At 37.4% G+C, this 15,094-nt stretch overlaps 1 protein-coding gene across 3 annotated transcripts in view; it reads right to left on the bottom strand.

The window, feature by feature from the left end:
- MYPN (myopalladin) overlaps nt 1–15,094 on the bottom strand; it is a 73,256-nt gene that overhangs the window by 46,450 nt on the left and 11,712 nt on the right. Inside the window, exons 1-2 of one of the 3 annotated variants that reach the window (XM_057403237.1) lie at nt 12,355–12,512; nt 724–1,635 (exon numbers count right to left, since the gene is read on the bottom strand). The exons of 1 other annotated variant lie outside the window; for it this stretch is intronic. In XM_057403237.1, coding sequence (XP_057259220.1) covers nt 724–1,634 — 911 coding nt within the window. In that variant the 5' untranslated portion in view covers nt 1,635; nt 12,355–12,512. Of the gene's footprint in view, nt 1–723; nt 1,636–12,354; nt 12,513–15,094 lie in introns of those variants that run through there. One more of the 3 variants, XM_057403236.1, reaches the window with a different exon arrangement.

The following is a 15,094-nucleotide window of genomic DNA, read 5'->3' as shown; positions in this document are numbered from 1 at the left end:
ATGTCATTGATGAATAAAGTGTAGCTTTTTCACATTTCGTATCACCTCTGGTGATCTTTAAAAATGTTACTTATTTAACATTCAAAATCCTCATAGATATAGGTGAAAACTAAAGCATCAGAATTATCAGGCTAGTCACACAACATGAATCAGTTAACAATGGTGTCTTACACTTGATAAAACAGAAGACGTTTTTCTAAGGTCACAACAGAGTTGTCAGAATCTGAATTAGAACTGATCTGCTCCTGGTTATTTATATAATATCTTCAATGAACTCCTTTCCTCTCTGATCATGCATGGATTTTTTTAGTTTATGGGATCCTGTGTCCACTCATCTCAAACAGCTAATGTTGATGTCTGAAGATATCATGGCTATTTGTGTTTTTAGCCAGTTTACACAATCAATCTTGATTTCCAGAAAGATAGCTAACATTTCTCACTAAGGAGTTAGCACTTTGCTTTACTTATGGAAGTACAGTATTTAAAACCAGTTCTTTAAAATTCAAAGAAAGTAATGTCTCCCCAAATATATTGTCTTAAAATACAAGCAACCTTTTGTACGATTTAAAGAAAGTAATTTTTTTTCTTAAACAATTTTAACAACCAAGATCAAGAGACTTCTGCTACAGAATACTGAAACGTATACATCAAAATACCTGAAAAAAGTAAGGCATACACCTACTGTTACAGAAATACAAAATGACAAGTGCAGAGTATGTTTACCTGACTTCAGGTGCTGGGATCCCTACCACAATGCAGTCCAATTGCACTTTGGTTCCTTCAGGAACTTCCCTGCTCTTCAGTTTTTGAGTAAAGCGTGGTGGTTGTCCAATAGGCTCATCAGAATATACAGATGCAGATTCTGACTCTGTTTTTAGCTCTGTGTTTGTTAATTGATTGATGGATTCCAAGTTTGCCGCCTGATGATCATCTGTTTGTTCAAGTGTTTTCTCTGTTTTGTTTTCCAAGTCTTGAGGTACTGGAATGGAAAGCCTTTCTCTGTTTATGGAGGTGTTAGATAGGCTAGAGCTACCTTTTTTACTCCTGTAGTTTTTGCATGTTCGGGGTCTTATTCTTTCAGAGCTGTGAGCTTTGAAAAGTGATGAGAGCTCCTGAATAAAATCTGCAGCCTTGTTTAGAAATTCCTTTTTTGATTCAGATTCAGAAGGGAGGTGGTGTTTCTTTAGATCTTGAGAGTTCCCTTTGGACCCCTTTGAATTTTTGATGTGGTCCTCACAAAAGTTTGAGTGCAAGCCATTGTCTGCTGTTTTCAAAGCTGGAGAATGGGCCATTTGTTTGTATTTTCCTATGTTTTTCAGCTGATCTGGGGGATGCTGTGAATGTGCCTGAAGCTCATCTTGTTTAGTTTCCAGTGGATTCTGATCAATAGCTTGCCTTGCCAGGTTTACACTTTCATTTAGTTCTTCTTGGCTCAAAAAGGCAGAGAGATCTGGAAGGTCATCTTGGGCAGCTACATCATCTAGATCACTGGAAGCGTTGCCATAGTGGAAGTTATGAGACGCTGTTTCTGATCTGCTTCTTTCACTCTTCCCTTGATGTTTAGTTTCAGCTAAGTAACTCTCTCTCAGAAGTTGAGATATTGAAGTTGAGGATTCTAAACTGTCGTCTTGCATGCTGCCAACAAGAAGGACAAATAGCACCACACCTTATCAATAGCAATTTTTTTGAATGCACACAATTATAGCTTTCTGAAAAGCAGAACACAGCATTTTCAAAGTGCATCTGTGTGCTGACTATTAACTTGAAAGTATGGCCTTGTTTTAAAGGCCTGCTTCTGTATACTGACTTATATTATTGATATATGATATTATTGCCTTTAATCAGTAAAATGAATCTTTTATCAATTTCTACTGTTGGTGGAACACACAGCTAAAGCAACTGCCAGTGCGGTAGTTTATACTTAGTTTCAGCCAAAACTTCAACTACAGAGCTATTAACTTAAGTTTCAATGTCAAATCTTTATCATTGCTGACATGTGTTTCTTAGCTAAATGACTAAATGCTGGGTATTTCAAGGACTGAAAGTTGTGAGAGAATAACTGCTTTTAAGTTAAGTAAATTTAGCTTGAAAGACACTGAAGTAGTAAGTAAATGAACCCTCAAAATCACTTGGGGATGAGAAGAGGAAGAAGAAGGGGAGAGAAGAACAAAAATATTCTATAATGACAATTTTTCATTTAAAATTCTTGAAGATGTTGCATTATAGGAAGCAATAATGATGCTAATGTTCCATACCTTCTTAAATGAAACATGATTTCTAATAATCTCTTCAAAGTAAACTGAGATTTATGTCATTGCTTGACATAATTCTTGATAATATGAACATCATTTATACTACAGGCCTTTCAAAATCATTATCTTAGGTCGTTCTGGTTCTGAAAAAATGTACCACATGAGAAGACAGTATCAGAAAGTCCATACTTAACCTGCATGACTGATAAGCAAAGCTAAAGTATCCCTTTGATACTTCAGTAAGTATTTCTGCATAATATTCTTCCTTTTATTTACATAATAGTCATTATGAATGTAGAGGGGTTCAGACATTGTATGAACACACTCATCTTAATGTGACTTAATATGAAGATGTAACACAAATACTCTTCACAACCTTTCAGAGCGCTGATTCCTCACAGATACTGAAACAAGCATGTGACTATTTACTGGATCTGTCCCTCAAAATATGTAGGTGCACAGTATCTCTCTCATACTTCATTTATGCCCTGGCAAGTGTTACTGTGATGCTTTCAAATATTTCTAACCCAAGCTGGCTGATTTGTTGCATTGAAGAAGGTTCTGTTCCTGTTATGGCATCAAGAGAAGGGACCATGCATTCCCTTACCTCAGCCATTTCGATTTATAGCCTTATGTAACAGCTGAAGCTGCCAAGAAAGAGAAGAAAAATAGAATAGGTATTTCTGCTGTGAAAAGCTTTCTTCTCTGATAGCGGGACACTTATCCCTGGAAAAGAGCTAGTAAAAAGCAAATGAAGTGGCAATATCTTGTATTGCTGCAGTATTTCTTCCTGGAATGTGAGTCACAGCCCTTCTTCGTTATTTACAAAAAGGAAAGCTTCTGTTTAAGCTGTTTATATTCTTCTTCAGTGAATGAACATAAAGCTATCATATTATGATATGACTTTTGAGACCTTAACCCTTATGCTTGAGGCACAATTTGTTATACTGAAATTCTTTTTCTCACGTAAATACTTGGCATTTAGATTTATTGATTTTATTTTGGTAATATAAACCGAACAAAATCAGCAAGACAACAAATGCACCCAATAAAAATATTGGTAAGTTTGTGCCTGTACAAAAAAATGACAAATAGAATGTCATATAAATTATATGCTTCTAAGCACCCCATCAATTGAATACTTGGCATTGAATTATCTGGCACAGTGTTTCAGTGAAGCTGTGCCACACAAGCGAACATTGATTTGGGAAGCCCACATGAGATAACGTTGTAAGCTGTTTCATGACTGGATAGAGTGTGTAATTTAACCTCTTAAGAGAACAAAGAGGTCTCCGTGAGACTTGAAGTTCCTGGTCTATGGATACTACTGCTTGCTCAGCTTTTACTTCTTAAACAGCTGTGCGACCTTACTGAAGCTGAATGTGTTTAAGGGGTTATATTATCTTATGTGTTGATAGCATACTATGTGCTGTAAAGGTCACAGCTAAAGCTACAGATTCAACTCCGAAGAGTTTAAATATATTCTAACATGAGAAGTTTACAGACTGGAATACAAATCTCACACATTAATAAACTGTAGACCTTGAATATAGCTGTAACATAGGGCAAGTTTGCTGTAGACCTGCTCCTCATGTGCCACCTTGTACCTACTTAAAAACAGAAGGGAAAAAGCAGAGCCATAGATAGACAGCTCTTTTCTCTGCACTGAGCAGCTGGCTTGCAAAAAGAGAACAGTTTATGCTTTTGGTGGGATGTTATAGAAGGTACAGTCTCAGAATTATCTCTGGAGGGATGCAGCTCCATGCTAACCTCTCTACATGTGTCTTTGGCTAAATTATAACATTCAGCTGTATGTATCTTCATGTAGCTTCAGATGCTACAGTGGAAGGTTGTATTTTATGTGGTTAGAGAAGTATGTGTTCTGCAGGTTTGCAAAATTTAGCTTGCTACATTTCTTGGCCACTTTTTCTGAAACATTTCAGGATGGCACATCTTTTAATCTCAATGTCTGTAAAGGTCATCAGAGCTGAAAAAAGAATGAAGGTCTTTAGAGAACACTGGGCCATCCAAGGAGGAAAAGCAGGTAGGAAAATAATACTCTGTGATCAAAACCTGCTAAAGTCAAGTGAAGTTGAAGAACTCCTGCAATAATTTTATTGAGTAAGTATATGAATATAATTTGACTGTGACTATTCAGGGTTTTATTTTCCTCTGTTCTACAGATATTGTGCTGTATTTCAACAGAGGTTGTTAATCACAGAGCAGATTTTCTGTGGATAAACATAGTAAAGCTGTTCATTCAGTATGTTTATTTGAGACTTAGGGTTTGGGTCTTGTGTATCTTCTAGTCATCTTTTGAACAAAGCATCAAAACTTGAAAGAAATAATTTCTGCTGAGAAATAATTTCTGCTAATTCCCTTAGGGAATATTACTGCAATATGAAAGATGTTTTCAAAGAAGATATGTTTAGATTGGCAAAAGAGCTTTATCATTCTATTTTGCAAAAAAGTATAGTTAAGAAGCCACTGTGATAGCAAGAGGAGGAAAATTACATGCATATTATTGCAACATAGCAAAACCAGGGGTGCCTGTACCTGATGAAAATAAAAAATTATAGAGGAAATTAAAGTAGTCAAATCAAAACTTCCTTGAACTTATGGTTCATTTTGGCTAGCTTTAATGCAGTTGTATAAAGCATCTTCCATTCAGATGACCCGGCTAGACAGCACAACCAAAGATGGAAGAGCATAACCTGCTTATCTGTCACAGTCTTGAGTGAACATATGGAAAACAAATGTACAAATCACTGGTTCAGCTGGTTCACTGGTTCAGCTCTGCCCTCTCTCAGAGGGGGCAGAAACAGAGCAAAGGAGCTGGAACAACTTCCTGCCTTCCTTGTGCCTGTGGGGCTGGAAGAGGTAGAAGAGAGCAGAGTGCTCCTTCTTGTGTTAGGAAGCAAGATATTGATGGAATGATTATGACGCCAAATTCTTAATCCTTAGAGAGACATCACTTTTCTTTAGAGCTCACTCAGGGTCAGGATATTATATCTAACTCTTCTCTATTTTCAGCTTGCATAGAAGATAACTTTTAATTCTATTTTTAGTAAGGAAGAAGCTGGGTACTAGTCAAAAGTAGCACATTGAGGCAGTGTGTGGCTACTGCAGTTTTGGGACATTTTGAATTATGTGATATTTCTAATGAAATGTAAAATTTTGAGTTTTAGCAAATGTTGCCATGGGGCTCCCAGACAATCCACTTACAGTTATTAATTATGCCTTGCTTATGCCTTGAAAGATGTCCAGTTTCTTTTTTTTCATTTTTTAAAATTTTATTACAAGGATTTATTCTCTCCAAGGGCTTCAGAGGACTGATGATTGAAGGAAGCATTGGGTAGGCTGAGGCCATTTGGATTTCACAGTAAGGGGACAACAGCTTTTAGGGGACAACAGCTTTTATTCAAAGGAGAGCAAGCATTCAGCCTGACAGGGTGTCTGGGCTAGACAGCAATAAGGCTGAATTCAATACATTTTCTAAAATATCTATTAAGCCATCTTTCTAGTGAGTGAAAAGACATTATCAGAGGAGCAACTATGCTATTACAGGTTTAATTAATGATAATTAATAATAATTTAGCCTTTCTATAGCCAAAATTGGAATCTAAGCTCCAAAAGTAAGATCTGATCTTGAATTCAGTCTTTTCCTTTCTGTATTGTTTAGAGTGACATGTGGAGTTGGCCTTCACATTCCTTGAGCCTTCCCTTTAATTTTTCCTGACGGGGCCTTTGGAACAGAAGTGTCTTTGTGGCACACCCCACAGTCCCTCAGTGTGCAAGTGGCACAGAACGGTGGCACTGAGTGGCAGTGGACTGCACACCACTACTATATCATGGAGCTAGCAAAACATCCTGTAATTGCAGATATTTCTGTTGAGCAAGTAAGTGCAGATAACTGCATGTAACTGTTGAGTAAGCAGTTATGACAAACTGTAGACAGCAACCTGTGGTGTTAATGAAAGCATCAATAATTTTGCAGACTGGAAAGTCTCTCATAATGAACAAGTATCAAGGGGAGGAATTGCAATGCTAGTTATGACTAATAACTCTAAACTGGTGTTATTTAGGGTTGAAACTGGGATGACTGGTTCCAGCAGTCAGCAAGCAGTTCTCTACTCTTGACTGGTTTATTACCTATAGCAGCAAACAAGTACATTTCTTTGCTTTCTGGGGGGGACAACACAGGCCTCAATTGCTTCCAGCCCGGCACCACTCACGGGGAGTGAGTGAACGAGCTGTCTGGCTAGGTTTAAACTACAACACCTGGGACATTAAGACCAGTGCCCTTGGGCACCTATTATCTTGAGAGACATCAGAGAGTGTCATGAACAAAACTGACTGCATGAACTTCTTTAGTTTACTAATTCAGTTTCTACTAGCCAAGTAATTGCACAAAGGTTTCTGAGTTTCCAAAAGCCTATATTTATGGCCCTGTTCTCTTATTAGCCAAGTGATATTTATGATAAAATATTCTCAAAGGTAGAATTAGTTTCTGTAGATTGTTCTGGCAGTGGCTTGACCTGAAAATCTATACATGAAAATGAGGAAAATCACACTACAGGAAGCTTGCACTGTGTGACACCAAACCCTTTTATTTTCTCTTCTTTGAGGTTTGTTAGACTCATTGCTGAGTCATCACTGAAAGAATCAGAGCTTTTCCTAAAAAAATAGCAGTAGTGAAATCTCAGCAAAGCTGAAGGGAATCCCTGATATATCTGAGTGCAGGTCCTCTGTTTCATTTGGTCAGAGGCAGCTTTGAATGCTTGATTCCCCAAAGATGTTTTTTTTTAAACACCCTTCTCTGTATTATAATAAAGAGGTTATCTGCAAATAGCTGATTTAATGCAAAAAGACATTTGAGTATCTTTGGCCTTCAGTTGTAGTTAAAAAAACATAATTTAGTCAAATTTAGTAGTTAAAAGTCAGTAATTTAGTATGTGTTCCTGTCTAGATTTTCACGCTACCATTACTTTAATTGAGACTGCTTTTGTATGAAACCCCAGTACCAAAACAACCAACAAACAGCTGCTTCTTTCTCTGCATAGTGGCACCTTTGTGCTTGTTATACAGCAAGGCTCCAGACCTGTGTGCCCAGCACCTCTGTTTGGAAACTTGAAAGTTTAGCAAATATTAGAGGGTGAACTGCTTTTATGAGTGAATTGCATTTATGAGTATGCTGTTGAACACAGTCAGTTACACAGATGTTTCAGCTGTGTGATTACAGCTATGAACAGCTAAGGGATGACATAAGTGATCTGTCTTGCAGACACCTAGTGATCACAATCACATTCTTATATGCTCACAGGGATTCTCATTTAGCAGTTGCCATTGTCACCATTTCTGTCACTGCCTGTTGCTAAGCTGTAGCTGCTGCAAGACAAGACTTTGAGACTCCAGACATGGGAAAGGTTAGGCTGGAGCAGAGGACTAAGGTTAGTGGTCTTACGTGTGTCTGGTGGCATGAGTCAGATATTTATTAATAATTTTGTTTAGAAAGTTATGCACAAAAAGATGGTTTACTTTTCTTTCTTAGACACATTAGTAGTTTTGAATTCCATTCCTTGTAATGAATCAAAAAAGTCAGATAACTAAACTTCTATTTCCAAGTAATGTAATTAAATAATGGAAAATAGAGAGCTTCCAAGCCCAGGAGTGTAACAACTTCTTACGAAAGAAAATCCTTCTAAGAACAAGTAGGCTAAATGTTATGTCCATGTTTAGGAAACATCCTACTTCCTTATGTATATTTTTCAATATAACCTGTTTAATATTCTAAGTATATGTTGCATTTTCTTTCATCTCTAGTTCATTTTATAAATTCCAGACCTTAAAACTCTCACTAAATGTAAGTCTAAAAGAGGCTGGTAGCTGTTTCTTGCTCACTGTTACATAATTCTGTAAATAGTGAAAATACTGGTGGTGCTGTTTTAAGTTTCTTCACATACTGCTGCTCTTTGCTTTAGTGTAAATCACTGCTGTTAAGGGGATTTTTTGATTGCTGTTATAACTGATGTATGGCTACTACTGCTTCTGTTTGGAAAAATAAGTAGAATCAGGCCCTCTTCTGTGAGTAAAACCTCTGACACTCCAGCTTCTGCCCTTAGATATATAGGCTGGAGCAACTTCACTTAAACTGCTCAGGGTTTACTTGCAGCTGTGAACAGAATTACTAACTCTCACTTCACAGCACCTCTATTTGTAAATGCCACACAGGTAATTTTTTTAAGCAGTTTTCAAATAAAATGCAAAGTTTTCCTATACAAACTTGAAGTTTAAACCTTGAAAAGTGTTACTTATAAAAGTAAGTTACCTTCTGAAAAGAAGGGGAAAAAGAGAAAGGAAGGGAAGAAAGGGAAGGAAAAGGGAAGAAAGAAGGAGAAAAAAGGTAAATATAGAACAACCAGTATTTTAAAATTTTGGGAAAATTTAATTATTTTTAATAAATTCTTAATGCCTTTGGAGTTGAGTGAATTGGGGCCTTAACTGGTAAAACCACTTCTAAATTCCTCTGAAACTGAAATGGCTATCTGGATTTTCATTAGGAAGGGAATACAGAATTATCTATATATAGTTATGTGTAATGTATATTTAGTTTAAGATCATATGCTAAAGTGAAAATAATTTAAATTTACTGAGATATAATTTAACATGCGGATATTGTATGTGCATTAGGTAGATAATCTCAAACCACAAGCAAGTGATTTGAAGCTGGAATATTTAAGAATCTAGATTTCTGTAGCAGATGATCTACCTGGGCTTCATTTTGTAGTTATGTTAGTCTCCTCTAACCCAGCTCTTTTCCTCTTGTCTGGAGGGATTCTCCATTTCACCCACAGGCATTTGAATGCGAGTCAAAGAGTACAAATGTTATAGCCTCAAAGTACCTGTTTTGCTTTAAGAAACTTTAAGGAGTCTTAGGAGCACCTATTTTGCAAGCATACAGGGATTTTTGTCCTCCTGGTGCTAGAAATGTTAAAAGGTGAAATGTGTTCTTCACTACCACTGTAGCCACTCATGGCTCTTCCCTTTCCTGCTGACAGCATAATCACACAGCCCACAAAAGGAAAAAAAAAAAGGTTAGAATTCATCATCTGAGAAATGGGATGGGATATTCTCCTCCAAGTCATTCTGCAGAAGACACTGGAAGTGGCCTCTGTGCAATTGGAGTTATGCCCTGGCCTGTGGCCTGAGTGTTACAGTAGTAGGCACCCTAAGCAGCATGAAATATTCAACTGTTCTTCAAGGAAAAAGCACATTCAAAGCTCTTGAACTTTTTCAGAATTTCCTGCATACTATCCTATAGTGAAAAGACCTTTTTTCTTTTTACTCTGATCACAAAATGTCTTTTTTGTAATGAATATTGTCGCTTAGTAGTTCTCAAAATGAGAACTGAGACCTTCTCTTACCCAAGTCTCAAGTTCTCTTTGCCTCCTCAGTGAATCTCCTTGAACTACAAGGTAAACAATATCTTGAAGAAAAACCATATGAAGTCAAACTGAAATGGAAATAAATTTAAGCTGTTTTTAAATTAGAAGGTCAAAAAAGAAAACAGGCAACGGCTGTCTTAGAGGCCTGCCTGGGATGCTTCTCCATCCTCCTCTCCTGTGAAGGCCAGGCCTCAGACATCAGGACAAGCTCTGACTGTAGTACTTCAAGTGCTGGTAATTTAGGAAAAGTTTTAATGATTCAAATAATGTATGTAGTCCAGTTTCCTTCAAGGATTTCCCATATGAGTAAGAGTTTAATAAAAGGCCCCAAAAGATACAGCAGAGGTCCACATTTCATACTGAATGAAATGCAAAAGTCCTCAATGGAAAATATAGCTAACAGGCAATAATATTCATTTATCCTGGTTCAAACGCAGGGACAGCACTCTGCAAGCCTTTCATGGACTGTGACGCAAATGATATAAACTAGGTCATTTCTATTATTCCTGCTAGCAGCATGTGTGAGCAGTGAAGAAATCCACAAATGCAAGCAGTTGAGGACTACTGTGAAGTTTTAGTTTGAGACTGAAGCTACAGGTTACTTCTCGGTGTTAAAAAGTGATTTATGTATTGCATGGGCTCAATCTAGACTGACAAATTAGTGCATAAGGTACTGTAATGAGAATCTGCACAATTTAAAATGGTGAGCAAGTCTCTATTCTACCTGTTCATGGAAGTGGCACCAATGTTAAGGCAATCATACACATTTATCTGAAGACTGGACAACTAACTGCTTATGTAGCTAGACTGAAGAAGCCCAAACTGGACAAAGAAAAGCCCTGAAAAGCAGGGGTATGCAAACAACATGCCATTTGCACATCTTTTTGTCTGTTAATTTCAAATCTATGGGCTGCTTTTTTTTTTTTTTTTAATGAGATTCAGTTTTCATACAAATACTTTTTCCTAGTGAAAAAGGGAACTCAAGCCTTAAATTAGACACAAAAGAAATCTGTCTTGCATTTCTCTCCCCAAGGTTTTTCAAGTTGTGCCTTTCTTTTTTCAGCCTCTCCTGTATTTGTGTCTTTTTGTCCACTCTTCTGTCTTTTCTGTGCCTTTTCATCAGTCTTCCCTAAAAACAGTGTAACACAAAAGCCTTCATATTTGATTCATATTTTCAAACTACAGTGTTTAGATGAGAATTGCATTAGGCAAAATTAATTTTCCCATCCTCATAGAATATTACTGTTTATGAAAACAAGTACTAAAGCACTGAAGTTTGAAACAAAAAAGTAAACTCGTTTATGGTTTTGTTGTGGGTTGTTTTTGTTTTTCTCAGTGATTTACATTACAGTTTGCATTTCATTGTCTAATTGCTGTTACAATACTTAACAAAAGATCTTAGTGTTACATTTATGTGCAAATATACCTAGATTGCTAATTCCTAGCAGCTGTTGATAAGAAAGGTTCCTTCAGTACCACAGCAAGAACTACTGTAAAACCTCTTAAGAATGCATAGGAATAGCAAACCAACAGAGAGCACACAGTTCTCCTTTGTCTTTGGTAGTCTGCCAGATACAAAACCTAACTCCTGAATTGACTGCATATAATTTCTGATAAATAAATATCATTCTGCTCAGCTACAGGAAGTAACACACTTCCTTTTGCTGTTTAATTTTGTTAGCCAATTCTGAAGGAAAAAGAAAAACAAACAGAAAGAAATATCCTGACCTTAGGAACCTTCAGGAGGTGTTGGAGAGGGAGAAGAGCAGAGTTGAAGTTTGTGAAATTGTTCCATTAACTTTTGCTGATTTTGTTTCCACTCTTCACAAATGTAAACCTCATGACCAAACCAAAACTACTGAAAAGTAATCAGTGTCTTTAGCATTATTTGTATAATGTACTCTTGATGTAAACCCAAGAACTACTCTGTTCTCTTGTCAATTGTTGACATATTATTTCGTAAAACGTAAGACTGGCTTCTGATTACTGCTTCATGTTGCAATATATTGGGCCAAACATTTGCTACTGACAGTCAAATACTTTTGTGAGAGAGAGAAAGAGAGCAAGGGAGATAGTGAGAGCTCAAGGGTGAGAGCTATGCCCTTCTAGCAGGACTGTTTCTGCAGCTGTTGTGTTCATTAATCCAGCGAACAGATCTCCCAGCACTAAATATAGCCAGTGGGGTCATTTTACACGAAAAAATAAATAAATAAATAGAAAGTATTTAACTATGGGGTCATGTTAAATTAGGTTTGATTTTGCTTAAGAAGGAAATCCAAATTATGGCATCTTGTTTTAAGGCTGCATACCAGAATGCAAATGTTTCAGAACGTGGAAGGAAAATAAGCAGGAAGAAGAATATAAGGAACTTTTCCGGTCATTACAATCTTCTGTTGACTCTTTGGAGGAGTCAGACTGGCTCCAAGAGATTTGAGAACCCCACTAGTGCTATTCAAGCCCTTTAAATGCTGCAGAATATTGTTTCTCTTTCACTGCAATCCATATGCCTCAGCATAATTTAAACCAGTCAGTATAAAAAGTATTTCTTCTCTATGTCTTAACAGCAATAATTAGCATTCAAATATACATGCTTATCAAACCCTTTGCACCTGCACTGCATAATCAAAATGTAGACCAATCTAAAGTTGAGGGATTACCTTTTTCAATTCCTCCAGATGTTGCTGCCCAACTCTGGCAGTTAGTAGCGATGACAATTATCCAGAAGTATGAGATTAAAATTAAGGAAGCAAGGGAATTCTTCGAGTCCTCGGGAACACAAGCAGCTACAAGTCCATACAGTGAAGGAAGTTAACCTTCGTTATAATAAGGATGGCTGTAAGAAGCTGGACAACCTGTCACCACCGGAGCAATAGCATTTGTCAGTTTGCAGGTCCCAAGTTATTTTGAGCAGCATAAACCATGTGCCCGCGGAGCATTCCACCTCATTGGACAGGGAATCCACTGCTCTGACAGCACCTATGGGCACCGAGTGCCTTCTCCTCACTCATGAAACATCCCCTATAGATGCTTATGTGGATTTTGCTGATTCATCCAAGAGGCACTGTAGTGGCATTGCATTACTCTTGTCAGCCGGTTTAGACTTCAGCCTTGTAAAATTAGTTATTGCTACTGTCTTTATGTTTCAGTCAGAACTTGAAGAGTGCAGTCACAGGGAAACCCATCCACTGGCAGCAGCGTAAAAGTTTTGCGGCTCCAAAGGCAACCTCAGCAAATGCAAGTAATTTAATATCAAAATATTCCTGATTTCTTTGAAGTGTTTGATTTAATAAATACAGTGCAACAATGCAGAAATCCTTAAGGATGGCCTGTAACTACAAATCCTCAGAAAGAAAAAATAAAATAAAAAAACAAAAATACAGCTTCTGAACTTGTTACTGAATGCACAGAAATAAACCGTTGGGGAAAAGTAATTTAAAGAGGCAAGTGAAATTTAGCTGTAAATAAAACTGAGGTATAAACCTAGGTAGAATAATTTCAGAATACTTTGAGCAGTACACAGAGAAACCCTATTCCTATATAGAATTTAATTTTGTTAAACTGAGCAAACTAATTAAAACCTTGGGTGACTGAAACCTACCACATCACTTGGAAAATGTAGACTCGAGTTTCTCTTCTCCTCATCCTGTACACCAGCAACAGAAAATAATCTGTAATTCTAAGCAGTTCAGCTTACCAAAAATGCTGCTTGATTTCTGGTATTTTATTAAAAATGCTCATCACAATTCTGATTTTAAAAGATTACTAGATGTTTTGCATTTATTATGGGGAATCCATATATAGCCCTTTACACAGCTAATAACGTAATTAGCTGGCTTTTTGACCTCCTCCCAGTTCTCCCAAAATATTATCAGGTGAGCACCTTTGCTAGGAATGTGGTTCCCATGTAGGATATAGCTCTTCAGAAAGAAGTTTTATGAGGCATAACAGTATGAAAAATCAGAGGTAAAGGTAATTCTTTTATGAAAAATTTCCTCATGTGTTGGAGGTTTCTCTCCCTTTTTGGAAAATATTGGGTTTAGTCCCAGCTGGCAACAAAACACCACAGAGCCATTTACTCACTCCCTGCAGTGGGATGGGGGAAGAGAATCACAAGGATAAAACTTGTGGGTTGAGATAAAGTCAGTTTAATAAGTAAAGCAAAAGCCGCACATGCAGGCAGAGCAAAATAAGGAATTCATTCACTACTGCCCATCAACAGGCAGATGCTTAGCCACCCCAAGGAAAGAGGGCTCCATCGGCTCCATCATGCATAACAGTTACCTGGGGAGACAAATGCCATCACACTGAACATCTCCACCTTCCTTCTTCTTCCCCTACCTTTATATGCTGAGCATGACACTGTATGGTACAGAATATCTTCAGGTCAGGTGGGATCAGCTGTCCCAGCTGTGTCCCCTCCCAACATCTTGTGCACCACCAGCCTTCTCACTGATGGGTTGGATTGAGGAGCAGAAAAGGCCTTTACAATGTAAGCACTGCTCAGCAATAGAGAAAACATCCTTGCATAATCAACACTGTTTCCAGCAGAAATCCAAAACATAGCCCCAAGCAAGCAAATATTAAAAAAATTAGCTCCGTTCCAGCCAAACCCAGCACAAATATCATTGCTGAAATAGCTTGTGAGCATTAGGTTGTCGTATGGCTTCTTCAGTTATACAGAAAAGTTGTATAGTGAAGTCAGCCCTTCTTTTGGGGACAAGTTAGGCATTTATGGCATGGCTGATGTCTAATGTAACTTTATACCCAGAATAGAGATCTAATGTATTCTTCATAATATCTGTAACAGTAGATGTGAGCCATACAGTGCTGACAGGAACTGCATGTTGATACTGTACCACACTCTGCTTTGGCTTGGACATTATGGCATCTGTAGGCTACAAAGTCTGAAGCCAGAAAATAAAGCCTGATATGTCTGATAAAATAACTGTAAATCTATGTGGACTTTTGCTGAGATGCAGTTATTATAAAATGTGCATGGAGTCTTGCTGAGCTATGAACTGTTGTTCGTGCATGATATGCAAAATTAAGCAATTCAAAGTGACTATTCAACTGATTAAAAAAAAAGCAAACCTTTTCCACTTTAAGAAGGAGTTTTATATAAGATGCTAGAATTGCAAAACCATTGAATAACCTGTACAACAAATGAGCTGAGAGTTATGCAGAAAGTACAGCATAGAGAAACCATAAAAGTTATGAGCCTTTACTGTGGCAAACAGACTGACCATTGTGACAGCAAGTGGTACAAAGACAAAACTTCCAGGAACCGCAAGAAGTTAGAGCATACATAGTAAATGTGCTGCATCTTGCAGAGCTGTCATCTCGATAGAGCAACATCAGAGAATTCCAGATTCACTAGCTTGCAAGTAACAGCATAAA

The sequence above is a fragment of the Pezoporus wallicus genome, unplaced genomic scaffold, assembly GCF_028554395.1.
Source record: "Pezoporus wallicus isolate ANWC-B61680 ecotype Strahan unplaced genomic scaffold, APGP_CSIRO_Pwel_v1 contig_4264, whole genome shotgun sequence".
Lineage (NCBI taxonomy): Eukaryota > Metazoa > Chordata > Aves > Psittaciformes > Psittacidae > Pezoporus > Pezoporus wallicus.
This window is presented reverse-complemented; position numbering and strand designations above follow the sequence as displayed.